At 44.3% G+C, this 16818-nt stretch overlaps 4 protein-coding genes across 4 annotated transcripts in view; 1 reads left to right on the top strand and 3 right to left on the bottom strand.

Annotated features, from left to right (window-relative positions):
* Positions 1-2538, bottom strand: part of coro1b (coronin, actin binding protein, 1B) — an 18003-nt gene extending 15465 nt beyond the window's left edge. Inside the window, exons 1-2 of the mRNA XM_061251862.1 lie at positions 2075-2538; positions 246-461 (exon numbers count right to left, since the gene is read on the bottom strand). Coding sequence (XP_061107846.1) covers positions 246-449 — 204 coding nt within the window. The 5' untranslated portion in view covers positions 450-461; positions 2075-2538. The remainder of the gene's footprint in view (positions 1-245; positions 462-2074) is intronic.
* Positions 2539-4066: 1528 nt separating this feature from the next.
* LOC133135519 (dnaJ homolog subfamily B member 9-like) lies at positions 4067-9939 on the bottom strand. Its single transcript, XM_061252577.1, has 3 exons — positions 9801-9939; positions 7588-7819; positions 4067-7055 (listed from the first exon to the last, which is right to left on the bottom strand). The coding sequence occupies exons 2-3, from the start codon at positions 7802-7804 to the stop codon at positions 6625-6627; spliced, it is 648 nt and encodes a 215-aa protein (XP_061108561.1). The 5' UTR covers positions 7805-7819; positions 9801-9939; the 3' UTR covers positions 4067-6624.
* Positions 9940-9981: 42 nt separating this feature from the next.
* Positions 9982-13093, top strand: LOC133135518 (THAP domain-containing protein 5-like). The gene is made up of 3 exons (XM_061252575.1): positions 9982-10201; positions 10705-10906; positions 11884-13093. Exons 1-3 carry the CDS (start codon positions 10119-10121, stop codon positions 12691-12693), a joined length of 1095 nt encoding a protein of 364 aa, XP_061108559.1. The 5' UTR covers positions 9982-10118; the 3' UTR covers positions 12694-13093.
* Positions 13094-14200: 1107 nt separating this feature from the next.
* Positions 14201-15881, bottom strand: avpr2l (arginine vasopressin receptor 2, like). The gene is made up of 2 exons (XM_061251861.1): positions 15035-15881; positions 14201-14653 (listed from the first exon to the last, which is right to left on the bottom strand). Exons 1-2 carry the CDS (start codon positions 15879-15881, stop codon positions 14565-14567), a joined length of 936 nt encoding a protein of 311 aa, XP_061107845.1. The 3' UTR covers positions 14201-14564.
* Between the last annotated feature and the right edge of the window lie 937 nt (positions 15882-16818).

Below are 16818 nucleotides of genomic sequence, written 5' to 3'. Positions count from 1 at the left end.
CCCGGAAGGTCAGCGGTTCTAGCCCCCCCCAGTGTAGCCACGATAAGACCCACACAGCTGTTGGGCCCTTGAGCAAGGGCCCTTAACCCCATCGACAGCACTCCAGGGGCTATTGTTCCCTGCGTAGCCTAATAAACTGTCAGTCACTAGGGATAAGCATCAACTAAATTATTATGATCATGATTAAGATTAAGATTAAGATTAAGATTAAGATGATGATTGTGGTGCAGGTGTGGCGCGCGCACCTTTCCGAGAGGCAGCACGAGGAAGGAGCCCCCCCCGCCAGCCTCCACGATGACGGCGATGAATTTGGGGTTGGCCGCGCAGAGGGGCCCGTCCCATGTGACCCGGCTGATTCTGACATCGTCCAGACAGTGCTCCGCCTTCCAGGCCTGGGCGAACACGTGGCGGAACTTACTCTGCCTGACCACGCCCCGTCTGAAGGACATCTCTGACAGGCGCTGCGGGTCATTCAAAACAGGTTAAACACGCTGACCTGCTGCGCCAACAACACAATCTTAGGCTTTACTACAAATAGGCCGAGCATGCAAGTAATTACTTCATACACAGGGAAGTAGGTACGAAATAGTTGCTTAAAAAGGTACAATGTTCACTCGCTGAGGTGGTGCTCATGGGTTTAATCATTCATAGGGCCTTTCTTCCTTGTAAAAGGTGCTTACTAGTACCAAAGCAACTTTAGTGCACATTCCAGGGTACATTTGGGAAAAGTGTTCCTCAAAGAACAAAATAATACCTCCACTGTTCCTTCATTTCTTAGTGTTGATACTATAATATACTATCTGACTAAACACATAAAATCACACTGCAGACACTGTTCCTTACAGTAGTCACTAGTAGTTGCCGACAATGTCCCTATACCACTAAGGTGCCATTTATACATGGGCTGCCCGTGTGGAATATGGCACATCTGCACAGGGAGTTCACGGGAATCAATCCGCCGCAGGCATTAAGCTTATTCACCAGCTGCTATTCTAAATCGTCGCATCATCAATCCACTAAGCGATGTCCATTACTGGAGAATCCGCACCGAGCCTTCAATGAACTTATGCCATCAACATCCTTTTGCACGCACCGCTATGCAGATTAGCTGATTTGGAAAAATATTTATCCATCAAATATGACGGATTAAGGAACATCAAAATAATCCAAAACCGTCATAACACATCCACACAACATTGACCGGTATTGACGGGATCAGTGGTGTCGAGGTGACACGGGATGGGAGCAACAGAGCGGCCCCCAAATACGTGACCCCGCTGAAATTAAGCAGAGGGGTAGACTGTTCAAGCACTCAGACCAGAACAATTACTCATTGTGAAACATGATAAGCGTTGAAAAAAAAAGCTGATTAAAAAAGATGGAAAGACCAGGCGGTACTCGTACGGATCATGCTGTGCTAATCTATTATTGGCCAGATAACGGAATCCCTATTCGTAGCAGCAATAAAGTTCCTAAATCCTTGCTCAACAGCATCATGGCACCGTGAACACAGGGATCGGGGAAGGTTTGCATTCACTTACGGGCGAGATGGGGTCGGGTCTCCTGTTTATTCTACTCAAAGAAGGGGGGAAGGGAGCCCTAACTAAACTGAAATACAAAAGGTCAGGAGCATGGTAATTTTCGCCGTAGTTACCAACACATCATCACCAACACAACAGGGCAATGGTCCAAAGTGCAGTGGTTAGATCACAGGGTTAGTTATATTTGCATAAGGAAATTCATGTGACTGGCGAGAAACCCAGGTAAGCCAGGCAGCTGGGTTAAACGCGTCCAACAAGACAGGGGAAAATAATAAAACTTCTATTTCGTAGAGAAATAACAGCACAACACCATATTAAAACGTTAGCTACTTCGGACAAAACACAGCTAGTCTATAAATCGGCCGCTACGGTCTCCCGTCGGCTCGCTAAATAGTTGCAGATCGAAGACAATAAACCATTTGACGATGCTAAGTTAGCCTACGATGCCAATACATATTATAGCCGAATGCATAACATATAGCCTACAAGAAGTGCAAGTATTAATTGGTAAAATAATTACCCAATTACTGTACCTTGGTTGCAAGCAATGTGATTAAGGGACACGAGAAGGGTCGACAGCACGCCTAGTAGGCTAAACCAGTCGAAACAAGACAAGAGCAGAGCCAATAAATAATCCGTCGCCAGTGGAAACTTAATCCTTTTCTTTCCTGCGTCGGACTCAGCGAACCAGCAAAATACAGTACTAGCTAGCTACAATAACCAAGTACAGGTGGAACGGGCAACGGAAGAGGAAACTGGACTGTAGTCAAAAAATATGTAAAAGTGAAGTTGGTCAGAATGTTTTAGCGAGCGTGCTAGTCTAGCTAACCAACAGGAGGGTGTGCAAGGAGGTCTGGGAATTTAGATGAAGTTGAAAATGACAAGTGAATGATGGAGACGGAACTACACGAAGGGAAAGATGCTGGCTGGCCGCTGACGGTTCCCCTCTCCGTGTTGGAATGACAACAGTGGAAAGTGGTTGAAATCAACACTTCCGCTCCTGGCAGGATACAGTAACAATGTAACGTAGACGATAGTGCTGTGTGTTTTCAGCTAGAGCTCAGCGTCTCAGTGTATGATTGGCCAGTGTTTGAGAATGCGCTGAACAATTGGCTCAGCGGTTGTGCGCTTGATTTTGCGAAGAAAAAAACCGCACCCAGTAAATGCTTTGTCCATGATGCAGGGCGGCGTTTTCACCGTAAGGTGTCTATGCTCGGAATGTTTTTTTCTGTAGCAGAGATGCAGTGCACTATTTTTTTTATTGTGATGTATGAAGGTATAACCTCTCCTCTCCTCGCACTGTATGCATTATGCTGCATCATGCCGGCCACTGAATTGATTCTGCATAAATCCACTGGCCACTTCCGCTTGTCTTCCTGTAATGCGAGCCGCGTTTGGGAAGGCTAGGAATGAAGACGATATACTTTATTGAACCCTGCGGGGTAATTTGTCCTCTGCATTTGACCCATCCAAGTTACTTAGGAGCAGTGGGCAGCACAGTACAGCGCCCGGGGAGCAATGTGGGGTAAAGGGCCTTGCTCAACATGTGAATAAACCTTTAATTCGCCATTTTTCAGCCAGGAAAACTCCATTGAGATCAAAAAGAATTTTGCTCGGGGGACCCGATATAAACCACAAGGTAACTGAACAAGACCGTTGGATATAGTTTGCACACATTAAATGGGGAACGAGACAGTAGTGTAACAGTAAATAAAAGCAGAGTAGAGCCTGATCATACTTGAATAAATTTAAATGAATTAGTCCTGTTGAAATTATATATATATATATATTTGCAATAAGCAATAATATTGTCCAAATTCAATAGAGCAGGGACGGGCAGCTGCAGGCCTGCAGGGCCGGTGTGTGTGCTGGCTTTTGTTTTCACCAGTTACCCAGGCTAAATGAGCTAATTGGCTGCACACGTCAACACTAGTTCACCCTTAGATTAGATTAAACAGTTAAACCATGCCATATTGGGACACACAAACAGTTCCCCCCCCACCACCACCACCAAGTGGCCAAACCTGCATGTCTTTGGATTGTGGGAGGACCCACGCCCAACATTCTTCCATTCCCCCACAGGTGAATATAATGGCATGTGTCACCCAAGGCCTTTCCCCGTAAGTAACATGGAGAGAATGTTCTCTTTGCCCCCTGGGAACGGCCCCTTAGTTCCTTCTATCTGTTGCAGACAGATCGACCGGCCGCTTGTCTGGGAGGGCTGCAAAGCAGTGGCGTGGGATCGGCTGCTTGTTGATGCGTTTCATATGCTTGTAGTTATAAGCTTGACTTGTTACAGATTATTATATCTTTCCTAGATCGCGTACATACAGTTTCATATTTATATTTCCCGCGTCAGCATGTTAATGTAGGAAGTCCCGTTGCCTCCCGGTTTGAATCGGGAGTTGCCTAGCTACACCATGTACACCATGAACGCTGTGGAATATGATGCGGTGGTTGAAAAATATTAAGAAATCCTAATTTGGCTGAAAAGAAAAAAAGAAAAGAAACTGCACAACACAATGTAGCGGCATCAATGTTTATTTTTCCAAACAGATGCACAATAATACCTTTAACATTGTTGTTAAATGTGCATTCATTTAATTCATAAGATTAAAATAATGAAAGTGCAAGACAATCTACTTGTATTTTAAAGTCCACAACAGGAGGCCAGCAGGTAACACAAGCAGTATGGAAATTAAAGAGGAGAAGAGCTGGCTCAATATATTGCACGTATATGGGAGGACAGAGACAGCTAAGGATAGTAAATGAGGTAACAGTTGGTGTGTTTAAGGTAGAACATCAGGGGCCAGTTTCACAGACACTGATTAAACCTAGTACTAGTCCAGTGGTCCTCACTCCTGGTCCTGGAGAGCCGCAGGGTGTGCTGGTTTTCGTTGTTACTGAGTACTTAATTGATCAATTAAAGCAGTTAATCACAGTTAACTCACCTCACCTGGTTTCTTGGGTCTGAATTGGTTGTGTCGATATTGAGGTTCAAACTAATAAAAACTAGCACACCCAGTGGCTCTCCTGGACCAGGAGTGAAAGCCAGGGTCCAAGACTAAATTCAATGTTGAATGAAGATTTTCCAAACAACTCAATTTAGTCCAAGACTAAACTTAATCGGCCTGTGAAACTGGCCCCAGGTGATTACATGGTTGTCTTTAGCTATATAAGATTCAATTCAGTTACCCTACTACAATGGGGAAAGGTCCAAGCCTTCTAGAAATCATTTTGATATTAGTCTAAAACAAGTAGCTTACATTCCCACCCCACTCCCTAAGCATAAATGCATCCAGTAGGGCTTACATTTCTCATGTTCTTTTGTCTTCAATCATTAAAAAACCAAAACATCAACCAGAACATGTTTCAACAGTTATCATTTTGCTGATGTAACCTTCTCATAAAAAAGTGTCTTGACAATGGAGGTGGGGGGAAAAAAAAGTTCACAAATTGGATACTGATCCAAATATTGCTTCTCTCAAGTTTTCTTCAGAGGTAATTATACCCACAGGCAGCATTAGCTTTTCCATGTCATTATTTTTTTAAATTCAGTAACTGGGCGATACTGAAAATGACTACACTACACGAACAGGAAGTAACATATTGTGTTTTTTTCCCCCATTGTTGAGTCACACACACACACCCTTGAAGTACTCGAAATATGAACAGGGAGTTATAAAAGCTGTATTTAAAAAAAAAAAAAGAAAAAAAAAAAGAAAAAAACATTCCATTGTATCCTGGAAAGCCACTTGTATAACAATGTTATTACCTTCAAGCACCCTGATGGTACTTTCAAGAAAGTCGACATAACATCTGGGCAAAATGGAGTATTCATGTGTATTAACGAGGTGGTGTTCACTTCAGACATGAACTACAGAGAGAAGAGCAAGAAGATCCAACATGAAAAACAGGGACACTGCGCTCTAAAAGGTATGCTTTTTCCCATGCCTTCCTGAGAATAAACTGGTATGGAAGATCCAGACGCACAATATCTTACGTAATCCTCTATGTTGTATGCGGCATTGTTTAGCATTAAATTCAACTCATATTTGAAATGAATAACAGAGAAAATCAGGAACCTGAATGTGATGACTGATATAGTGTGGTCTTCTCCAACACCTTCAATTAAGCACCATCGACAGGCGATAAATCACAATTATTATTATTTTAACCTGCAGGGGTTTCAACACACCTTAGTTTGTGCAGTGGCGCCAAGAAAGAAAAAACAAAAGCCTCCTATTTTTTTACTACTTCAATAAAACCATTGCAAACACGGTTAAAGTTTTGTAATTATATTGTGTCTCCTTTTCACAATATAATTAAAGTTGAACTTGCTTTTTTGTGGTATTGTTGTTCATGAAGAACCTCAGTCAGTCTGTTAACTGCCTTGGAATTGGAAATGGATGTCAATTAGATGCCAATAAATGCAAAAAACATTGAATTATTGCTCACAACAAAAATAGCTTTAAACTGTTCAACTGTATGAAATGGAACTTTGAATTTTGCATATTTGGCAAACCTTTTTCTGTGTGTTTGGAATTATTTGACAACAGAAGAACCCAAGCCTTTATTGGCCTTCACTGCCAATAAAAATGGTTTTCCACCCCAAGCAAAAAAACAAAAACCAAAAAAAAAAAGAACTTTACTCCAGTCACAGCAGAAATTAAATTATTTTGATAAAACATGCCCGCCCCTCCCACCCCGCCACAGGGACCAATGGGATGTCTTCAAGTGCTGAGGTGTTCCGCTCACACGTACGACTCATATTTACTGGAACGTGTTCTGAGGGCAGCGTTAGACGTGATTGGGCGCCTGATAGAACCAATCAAGAAAGCGAGGAGGCGGGATCATTTACAGCAGGAAGTGTGAGCCTGTTCTCCCGTCTCCCGTCACCTTTTCCCCCCAGACTCCCTGGACCCAGGACCTGGTACCGCCTCCTACATCAGAGACCAGCACTCGGAAGTCACTGCCGCCATTTCGGCCTGGTAGAAGCACACACGTCTAACCCTAACCCTCAGAACACGCTCCGGCGAACAGGGCCTCCGCGCGCCCCCCCGGGCCGGGCCGGGGCCGGGCCTCAGGAGCTGGAGCAGTCGGTGTACGTGGTGACCATGTTGCCGCGGCGCTGCGTGACAGTCCGGCACTGCTTAGCCGAGCCCTGGAAGCGGCTCTCAGTCCGCGCGGAGTGGCTGTTGAAGGTGAACATCTTCTCCATGTCCTCGAACACGTCGTCGAACAGTCCGCCGCCGAACGAGCCCCGGAAGGCGCGCTTGTGGCGGCTGTGCGCCTCCTGGTGGGCCTGGAAGGCGCTGTCGAAGTGCTTCTTCTGCCGGGCCTGCTGGTGCTGCCCGAAGACGTCGAAGTCTCTGAAGATGTCGTCGAAGTTGAAGTTGAAGGGCTGGTGGAAGCGCTGCCCGCCCCCGGACTCCGAGCCCTCGCCCGGGGACGCCTGGGGGCCGAACCGGTCGTACTCCCTCCTCCGCCTCTCATCCGACAGCGTCTCGTACGCTGAAACACACACACGGCGTTATTCAAAAGATAATAATAACCTCTTATTTAGCTGACACTTTTATCCAAAGCAACTTACAGTTGATTAGACTGAGCAGGGGCCAATCCCCCTGGAGCAATGTGGGGCTAAGGGCCTTGCTCAAGGGCGCAACAGCTGCACTGATCTTATTGTGGCAACACTGGGGCTTGAACCACCAACCTTCCCGGTCCCAGTCATGTACCTTAGCCACTAGGCTGTACAACAGGCCCGTAATGTCATTCCTACACATACACAAAACACACTAGGTGGTGTGCTTTTAAATTTTGTCTTCTTGTCAGAGCAAAATCAGCAGTTGCTAACTTTAAAAGTTATTTAGTATATATTCACCCACATAACAGAAATAATATATAAAGGAAAACATTACAAAATGTCATCACACGTTGACATGGCTGTTAACCACCACTATGCAGACATGCAAGAGTGCCCGAGTAATTTCACAGGCGAGTTCAACTGAAAGCACCCGAATGCTAGCCCCGTAGAAAGCTAACTCACCCTCGGCGACCTCCCTGAACTCGGCCTCTGCGTCGGGGCTCTTGTTCCGGTCCGGGTGGTACTTCATGGCTAGCCGGTGGAAGGCCTTCTTTATCTGACGCTCGGTGGCGTCTTTCGGCACGCCCAGAATGTCGTAGTAGTCCCGTTTGGCGAGTATCAGCTCCGTTATCATCAGGATACACACTGCGAGCGTCAGGGCCGACTGTGCACTCGCCATTTTTCCGGGATTGTCCTGTGAATCAGTAAAAAAAAAAAGATAAGTTAACTGCCAAGCTTCTCAGCGAAAGTTCACAGTGCAGATTAGCATTTCAGCAACAAGGACAAAATGCGTTGCTCCAGAATGAGTGAACTGTGAGAAACTGTGAAAGCGAGAACGGAACACTCTCAAAAGAGATGTTTCAGAAACACAACGCCCACAAACACACCACCATGTCTATTTAAGTAACATTTTGTGTTACTTTTGACTCAGACTGTTAAAAAGTCTCCCAACTGTAACACAAAATAGTAACTTTGAGACAAAATGTGTTGATATTAATCCCTTTTGAGTATATAAAACACTTAATTCAAGTCATAATTTATTCCATAATTTATTTAAAGTGCATTTCACAAGAAAGAAAAAACAAAAACCTCCTATTTTTTGACTACTTCAATAAAACCATTGCAAACACGGTTAGAGTTTTGTAATTATATTGTGTCTCCTTTTCACAATATAATTAAAGTTGAACTTGCTTTTTTGTGGTATTAATTGTTGTTCATGAAGAACCTCGGGAAAATGGCTGCTGTATAATTGGCACCGAACTGGTCAGCCGGTATGACAAATAAATACAAGCAACATATTCCACAGTCAGTCTGTTAACTGCCTTGGAATTGGAAATGGATGTCAATTAGATGCCAATAAATGCAAAAAAACATTGAATTATTGCTCACAACAAAAATAGCTTTAAACTGTTCAACTGTATAAAATGGAACTCTGAATTTTGCATATTTGGCAAACCTTTTTCTGTGTGTTTGGAATTATTTGACAACAGAAGAACCCAAGCCTTTATTGGCCTTCACTGCCAATAAAAATGGTTTTCCACCCCAAGCAAAAATTATAAAAAATTATGCCTTAATTCAAGTCATAATTTATTCCATAATTTATTTAAAGTGCATTTCACAGAAGCTCATTTAAAAAGAAAAAACATAATAAATATAGTATAATGATCATTCAGGTTTATGAATTAAGCACAGTATCATTAGCAGCGCACCCATTTTAATTGTTCGCCTGCAATGAACCGTCCAAAAGACATTTGCTTATACAAAGATAAATGCAAATAGAAACAATGTTGAAACAAAGTAACATTACCTGACTAAAGTTTTGGTAAGAAGCTTAAGGCAACATTTCTCTCATGCGTAACATAAATAGGTTTTCCATAAATAGCCAACACCCATTTACACCCCTATCAGCATTAACCAGGTCGACAGCAAGCAAATGTTACCCAAAGTTGAGCAAGCTAAACTCATGCATGCAATTTCTTGTAGACGCTGTAGGTAACGTCCATCTAACGGTAGTTAGCAAGTTTGTCAATCCCAAAGTTATGCAAGTTAACTACGTAATTGTAACCAACAAACTGACAGATGGGCGTATCCCCATAGCACTGCAATTTCCAGGCAGTTTAATTAAATTTAATTTAGTGGCATAATGTTCGTCACATAAAGATACATAGGTAGCTCGCAATCAAGTGGTATTTAACAAGACTGCATAATTAGCTACATAATTCTCAACACTTTAAAGTGTTAACGTCAGATCATTAAAAACTATGCGAGCTATGCATCTTAGCTAACAAGACTAGACTCCGGGCGGTATCCAATTTGCGAGCTAACGTTAGCTGCGTACTACAGTGAATCCCATTGATTGCGTGCTACTTCAATAACCTTTTACTTAAATTATGTTTGAAAACAAAATTAGCCAGCTATCGAGTGAAACAAAACCGATCCACTCGTTGGTAGCTAGCTAACGTCAGCTAACTGCAGTAACTTGTTCATGTTAAGATGACGTTAGCGAAGATCAGACATTGATGATGTGTGATGTTCGTTCCCTGGGCATCGACGCTACAGATCAGGTCAAAAAAGACACGAATCAGATTATATTGGAACCTAAGATCACGCAGTAAATGATGGACACTTGAACGAATAAACTTATTAAGACACTTCATCGAAATTACCGAACCTACCTGACTCCACGGGCACCGCCACCGCTCCAGTACTCCACAGCCAGTGACAACAACCACAGTGCCCCGCGTTCCAGCGCTGGAACACCACGAATCTCAACCCCATTGGTCGCTTGCTGTACCACGTGGTCGCGGATGTGTCAGGCACGTGGAACTGTTTCTTTCCATATGGGCACGTCATTTCCTCCTTTCAGTGACGTTATCATTAGGAAATAGAATAATGAAGGAAAGCCTGATATTTCTACCGTTTTCGGGTTTAATAACATATTATTATACTTGTATCCCCTTAGCAGGAAAATAGAGTACTTCCTCAGGTTTGAAATGCCTCGTTACTGTGCTGTGAAGTTATGTAAAAACCGTGGTGGTATACCTTCGAAAGACAACAAGAAAATTAGTTTCTACCCGTAAGTTTTCCCCAACGTTCTCTAGCATTAGCCGTTGTTGATAACATGTTGGATGGGAATTTTACCAATATAATCCAGAGTTTAACAGTAAAGAAACCTGAAATAAGTAGCTACTACTGCGAGCATGCTGCACAGTTAACTAATCAAATGGCATGAACTAACAGCAGATGCTGAACTGTTGACACTGTTAGCTACAGTAGCTAGCTAGCGCTTTACTCATTGTTACTGAGCAAGTGAAATAGTATCAGTTCCATGCATTTATCTAGTTAGCTACGTATTATTGGGTAAACGTAATTAGCTACTTAAATGTATGCAGGCAACGATTGTTTGTGCAGTTGTGCGATCTAATTTGCAGCAGGGTAATGCCACGACTTACAGACAGCGTAGGCTAGAGGCTACATATAGATGGTTTGCAAAGTATGTGTGATTATTGTGGTTATGTGTAAGCTTTGCATTGATTAGGCTCATGCAATACTTTGCATTGTTTTGGCCTTATTTTTAAGGTTTCCTTTACGGGACGAAGCGCGGCTGCAGAAATGGGTTGATAATATGAAACGCGAGGAGTGGACCCCCAGTCGGCACCAGTACTTGTGTAGTGATCATTTCACGGAGGACTCCTTCGACCTGCGATGGGGGATACGATACTTGAAACACACCGCCGTACCTACAATCTTCCCCTTCATATACGAAGGTGAAGCGACACAGGTACACAGTGGGGAAATATGCATGTCTAAAAAGTAATGATGCTTTGCATCTCATTAACCTGAACACTCGTGCCCAAGATGTCTGGTCACTGATGTAATTCCATTTATGATTCATGTCTGCACAGAATATTTTTATCACATCAATCAGAAATGCAGTTATTTCTTATTGTGAGTTGTAAATAAGTATACAGTGCATATTCTTATGATTATAGTTAATGATGTAATAAAGATCGTATCAACATTATTAGTGATGCAGGTATGCAGTTCAAGGTTTGGACCCTGCTTTTACACGCCAAACATTTAGATTGACGTAAACCAAATTGTCTCACTGGGACCCAAGTTGTTTGCCTCGAATATCTCTTGTGCGGAGCACTTGGTGTATCGAAACACTTTCGCACTTTTGTTTATAGTTTTTCATAATTACTTGCTGATAATCTTTGCTACAGAAGATTGAGGTGGAAATGCATAGAGGTTTCTGTCGTCAATAGAGAGATTTTACCTAATATTTGTGCGACTGACATCGTGGCAGAATGAGTTGTGCTTCACGAGCACACCTTTCCTCTTCTGGTCCCCTGGTGGTGGAGCTGCTCACTGCGCTCAGCGCGACCGAGGCGCCATCCTGATGTAGACTGAAGATACATCTCTTCAAGGCCTTCTTCATCCTCTTTAGCTTTATATTTCTTTCTCTTTTTGGTTCCTCTGTAACCCTGTAAGGTCACAAGTATGTGATTACAATGTTCTTCTCATCACATTCTAGTGCTGATGTAACATTCACTACTGAGTTCTAGGACACTGAAACTGAAACTGATATGTGGAGTTGCAGGGGATGCAGTGGACTTATCTTCTGCAAGACCTATTGGAAGATACTTCTGAATTTTAAAAATACACAATGTAATGTCTAGTGGCCAGAACATGTACAATGGAGTATATACAATTCTGTATGAAGGGAAATGACATCATTTTGCCGTTTTGTCGCAGGATGAAGAGAACAAGCTTCGCTGTAAGAGGAACGTGAAGCCTGGACGGAGGTCGTGTGGCGTGAAGCCCGTCAGAACGTCCTCTCCGCCCAAGAAGAGGGCTCTTATTCTGAGAAGGGAAAGCTGCGCACAGGCCGGGGACGATTCGGCAGGGAAAGCCCCGGAGCCGCCGGCTGGAGCCGCTGACGCTCAGTTTCCCACAGTCCTGCTCTTACGGGACCTGGCCCCGGAAACTGCGTCGTCCCGCGAGGCCTCTCGTGCCACTGCTTCCCTCCCGGGGGGCGCGGTCGCCGTGGAGACTGCCAGTGAGCAGCCTGGCGGAGAGAGGATACTGATCGCCTCCTGTGTGGGCGTGTTGGGGGGGTCGGACCGTGAGGCCGAGGGGGGCTCCGCCGTGACAGTGCTGTGCGCTGAAACCGCCGCGTCGCCCGAAACCGCGCGCGACGCTCTGCCTGTCGCCACGACGACGCACGGCACCGTCGCCAGGACGACGCACGGCACCGCCGGGCCGCGGACGCAGCCGAGCGGGGACGGCTCCGCCTCCGACGACTCGGACAGGCCGGCGGGCGACGGGGAGAACGGCCTGCTGGGGGAGCACTCGTACTCCCGCCAGAACACCGACAAGGACCAGCTCTGGAGCAAGATCGCCGGCCTGCACCTGAAGATCACGCAGCTGGAGCAGCAGGAGGAGGAGACGGTGGGGAAGATCGGCGCCCTGGAAGCGCTCCTCGCCCACCTGAAGAGGGAGAGCCTGGTCTGTGAGGAGAAGCAGAAGGCACTGGAGGACTACTTCACCTCTGTCTTCCTCTAGGGCCCAGCCGGCTCTGAAACGGTTTTATTTTGTACAAGTTTCACATTTCACCGTTTTATAATGAACTAATACAGACGCGCTGTGACAGTGCAGATGCTTCATTCCTCTGGGGAAGTTTTCCTGAAAGAGAACTCAGACCAAACTGGCTGTGCCAATCCATGTCTGGGGGGGTGGGGAGCATTTTTACGAGAATGTTGGGAAATTTGTGTCCTGGCTTGTGGATAAAAATGATACAGGTTTGAGAATTTTCTAATAAAATACTGAGACCTGTTTGTCATTTTTTTGGAGGACAGTATTGTGTGTGTGATCATTTCACAAATAATGTAATATTTAATATTTTAGCTATTTTGCTCTAAAATCAAAATAAAATATGTTGAAACTGTGTTCACTAATTTCCAAATATAGTTTACTTGTACAAATTATTCATGAAAAGCTGCATACAGTCACATCATACAGATCTGTACAGCTGTTTGGCCCTTGAGCAGCTTTTGGGTCCCAAGGGCCCACAGGGCTTAGTCTAATCAACTGTAAGTCCCTTTGAATAAAAGTGTCAGCTAAACAGCTAATGTAATGGTGTCAATAAGCCTAATGTAAGAAGCCAGACTGCTGTTCTTTTTTAAAAATCAATCCTGTCTGATTTAACAGCAAAATAAAAATGTTCAGATTATTCGACAGAAGTCTATCGATATACCACTTTATTATAACCACTGTGATCACAGTTCAATGCCCAAGAAATAGAACTGCATAGGATACAGTATAATCCAGAAAGAATCACAAACAGATGGCAACGGCCAGAGGGCTGAATTTGCTTAATTGTTTAATGATCCACAATCATCGTCACAAGGAATAACGGCAGATAATAATGCACAATTCATACATATTTCAGTGTTGACAAATTAATTTTAACAATGCATTAGATAATTACACAATAACAAATGTGGCACACAGCAGCATCTGCCTGGTTAAAATAATTATGCACTGTGTTCTCAGTCAGGCACTTGGAGCCGACCAGACGGTCGCTTCAACATTGACTTATAGCGTACAGGATCCGAACTCTTCAACATCGCTGAAATAATGCACAACTGTGTTTGACGTTACCGACTGAAGCCATGCACTTAATCTCAATGCGAGTTACTGCGGCCTAAAACGGGAGAGCATTACACACGTTTACAGTAGCTTCACAATGCGATTCGTCTTTACTGCAGCGTGGTGTGTGGCAGTCACGGAATACGGCTTGTTGCTTGCAGGTTCAAATCTGCGGTTCAAAATACACTACAGATGGACTCATTGGTGTCATTAAACAATTCCACGGACTTTTAAGTTTAAATGCATCCGTTTGTACTTGTTATGCCAGGGGTGTCGAATCTTATCCAGAAAGGGCCGGTGTGTGTGCAGGTTGTTGTTTTAGCACAGTACTAAGACAGCTGATTCTACTCATCAAGGTCTTGATTAAAGACCACGATTAGTTCATTAGTATAATCAGGTGTGTTACTGCTGGGTTAAAACAAAAACCTGCACCCACGCCGGCCCTTTTAGGATAAGATTGGGCACCTCTGTGTTATGCTGTTCTGCTGCAATGCATTTCTGAGATTTGGATGGATGGATGGTTTTTTAAGCAAGACACTTCAAATGCATCTGAACTGCTCCACTATATTGGCTAACCAGTATTAAATTAAGGGTCATATACATTGTATAACACACCTGTATGAAATTGGGTGTTATGTACATTGTGTAAAGTGCATTATTCCTTGATAAGAGGATGTGCTTTAGAAGACGGTTAATGATTGTAGAAGTTGTGCGCTCGAGCGCTCACGGTTGAGCCGACGCTTGTCCGGTGGTGCAGGCGCGCGGTACTTGAAGCGCCGGGCTGCTCAGTTGCCTCTACTGTAGAACAGGTAAATCCAGGGATTTGTGCAGCTGTTGAGACTGGCCAGTAGCATGATTGTAATAAACGCTGGACCTGAAAGAAACGAGACGCGAAATCATGAGCACGATCCCAACACAAGTGTAGCTTATTGTTGCTGTGCCTACACCGAAAGAGGCTTTGTCAGTTTGGCAATTAACACATTATCACAATCACATTTAGACTAATGATTGTGAGTACGATTTATCCGACTATCAAAAACAGAAATGTAAGCTAATGAATGTATAATGACTCTATATGTAGAACGAATAATTTAGGAACTCAAGAGTTTGAGGTACTCGTTGGATTTATTTATTCGTGCAGAAAGGCTATATGCCAATCTGCCTTTCATATTTGTATGAGCACTGCGTTAAGGTGCGCTCTCTAAAGCATGCAGAAATATCACGAAACGTACATGCATATGTAATGTGCAAGTACCGTCAGTTGGCGCGGTACTAGGACTCCACGCGGACCACAGTTGTACGACAAAGAACGGACTCCAGCACACGGTGTACGAAAGAATGATGACAAACGTCATTTTAACCGTTTTCATCACGGCACTCGATATTCCCTTCGTCCGTCCTTCTGTTTTTTCAGACTGCAACGTCTTTCGTTTCATATTCAAATAGATCTCCAAACAAATTTTTATTTGGCAGAAAAGGAGAATGGCAGCCGGAAGAACGAAGACCGATAAGGTGATCCAGGTGATGTACGCTCTGCTCCCCCACGGCTCAATGAAAGTTGCCCAGCAGTCGTGCACGTGGCTCTCAACTTCTTGCAGCGAAAAAATAAACAACTGCGGGGTGCTGAACACCAGAGACACCAGCCAGGACGCGCCTATCGCGACATATCTGCGAAAAGAACCCGTTAAGAAGGACACCATGGGTGTGCAGACGGCGTTGTAGCGGTCTATGGTCATAGCAACTATCATGTAAGTTGAGGCAAACATCCCGACGACCTGCAGGTATTTCACCGCTCGACACGCCAAGTCTGAGCCTCTAAAACGGTGCGTGATTTCTATCGATAGCTGCGGAAGGACCTGAAAGAATGCGACCACCAGATCGGCCAGGCAGAGATGGAGGAGGAACAGTTGCGTCCGTGAGCTCCGTTTGCGTTTCATCCACAGCGCGTATAACAAAAGCACATTTCCGCAGGTGGCCAGCACGAAGACGAATCCCAAAACCCCAACTTTGACGATGAAAGCGAAGCGTTTATCTCCCTCTCTGTTATCGCATCTTGGATTTTCGAATCGCCCGGCATATTCTGAACTGTTGTTGCAACTCATCTCAGCAAGCGCTGCTTTTTCTTTTCGGAATTACTTACTCTGATATTGCAGTGCAGTTAGTCTAACTTCATTACCTTGCGGCGTACTTCAGTGTAATTCCATAATCGATATTTTACCCTGGAGACATCGCCTATGTGACGCTCCTGACTGCAACACGTTGCCTCCTCCTGGCGAACCCACTGAATAATCAAATGGCGCGCTGCTACATTTTCTTTCAGCCCGCGGAGTGGAAAAACAGATTCATTAGCTACATGACTGGGTTTTATTAATGCTTAAGAAACGCTATTTTCATCTGCCTGGGTGAGTACTATCTTAATGAGCAGACCGATGTAGTATGAGTAATTAGTAATTATTATTTTCTGCACCAGCGAGAAAGCTATATATAAACCACTGGTCAAGTAATACACAAATTCAAGAAAATATTATTTGGTCAACCTCTACATTGGTTATTTATTATTGCATGAGCTCACCGGTGCATTCTTGCTTCTTAAAAATGTACCAAACCACCGATTCTGACAAACCTAATGTTTTTTTGGCTATGTCTATGATTGATTTATTCTAAATGTTCCACCACATGCTGTACAGAGACTAAAACAAATGTGTATCACTGTCCTAATGTTCACAGAGCCTGGACAGGTCACCAGTCCTTTCCTGGGCCAACACAACCCGTCTCACACACAGCCACGCCCAACAGGACCATCCCACTTCATCTGCCCTCCGTGCCATTGGACTGTGGGAGGGAGCTGGAGCAGCCAAACCCAGGGCTGAGGGGTGAATGGTGGGGATGATTCTAGGGACCCATAGTTTATATTATTTGAGGGGGCCCAGAATCTCTAGCCATGCCCATTCCCAAACTCCACACAGGAAGATCTCAGCTGGGATTAGAACTCCACACAGGTAGATCTCAGCTGGGATTAGAACTCCACACAGGTAGATC

The sequence above is a fragment of the Conger conger genome, chromosome 8 (assembly GCF_963514075.1).
Source record: "Conger conger chromosome 8, fConCon1.1, whole genome shotgun sequence".
Lineage (NCBI taxonomy): Eukaryota > Metazoa > Chordata > Actinopteri > Anguilliformes > Congridae > Conger > Conger conger.
The sequence above is the reverse complement of the archived record's forward strand: the minus strand, read 5'-3'. Positions and strand labels throughout refer to the sequence as shown.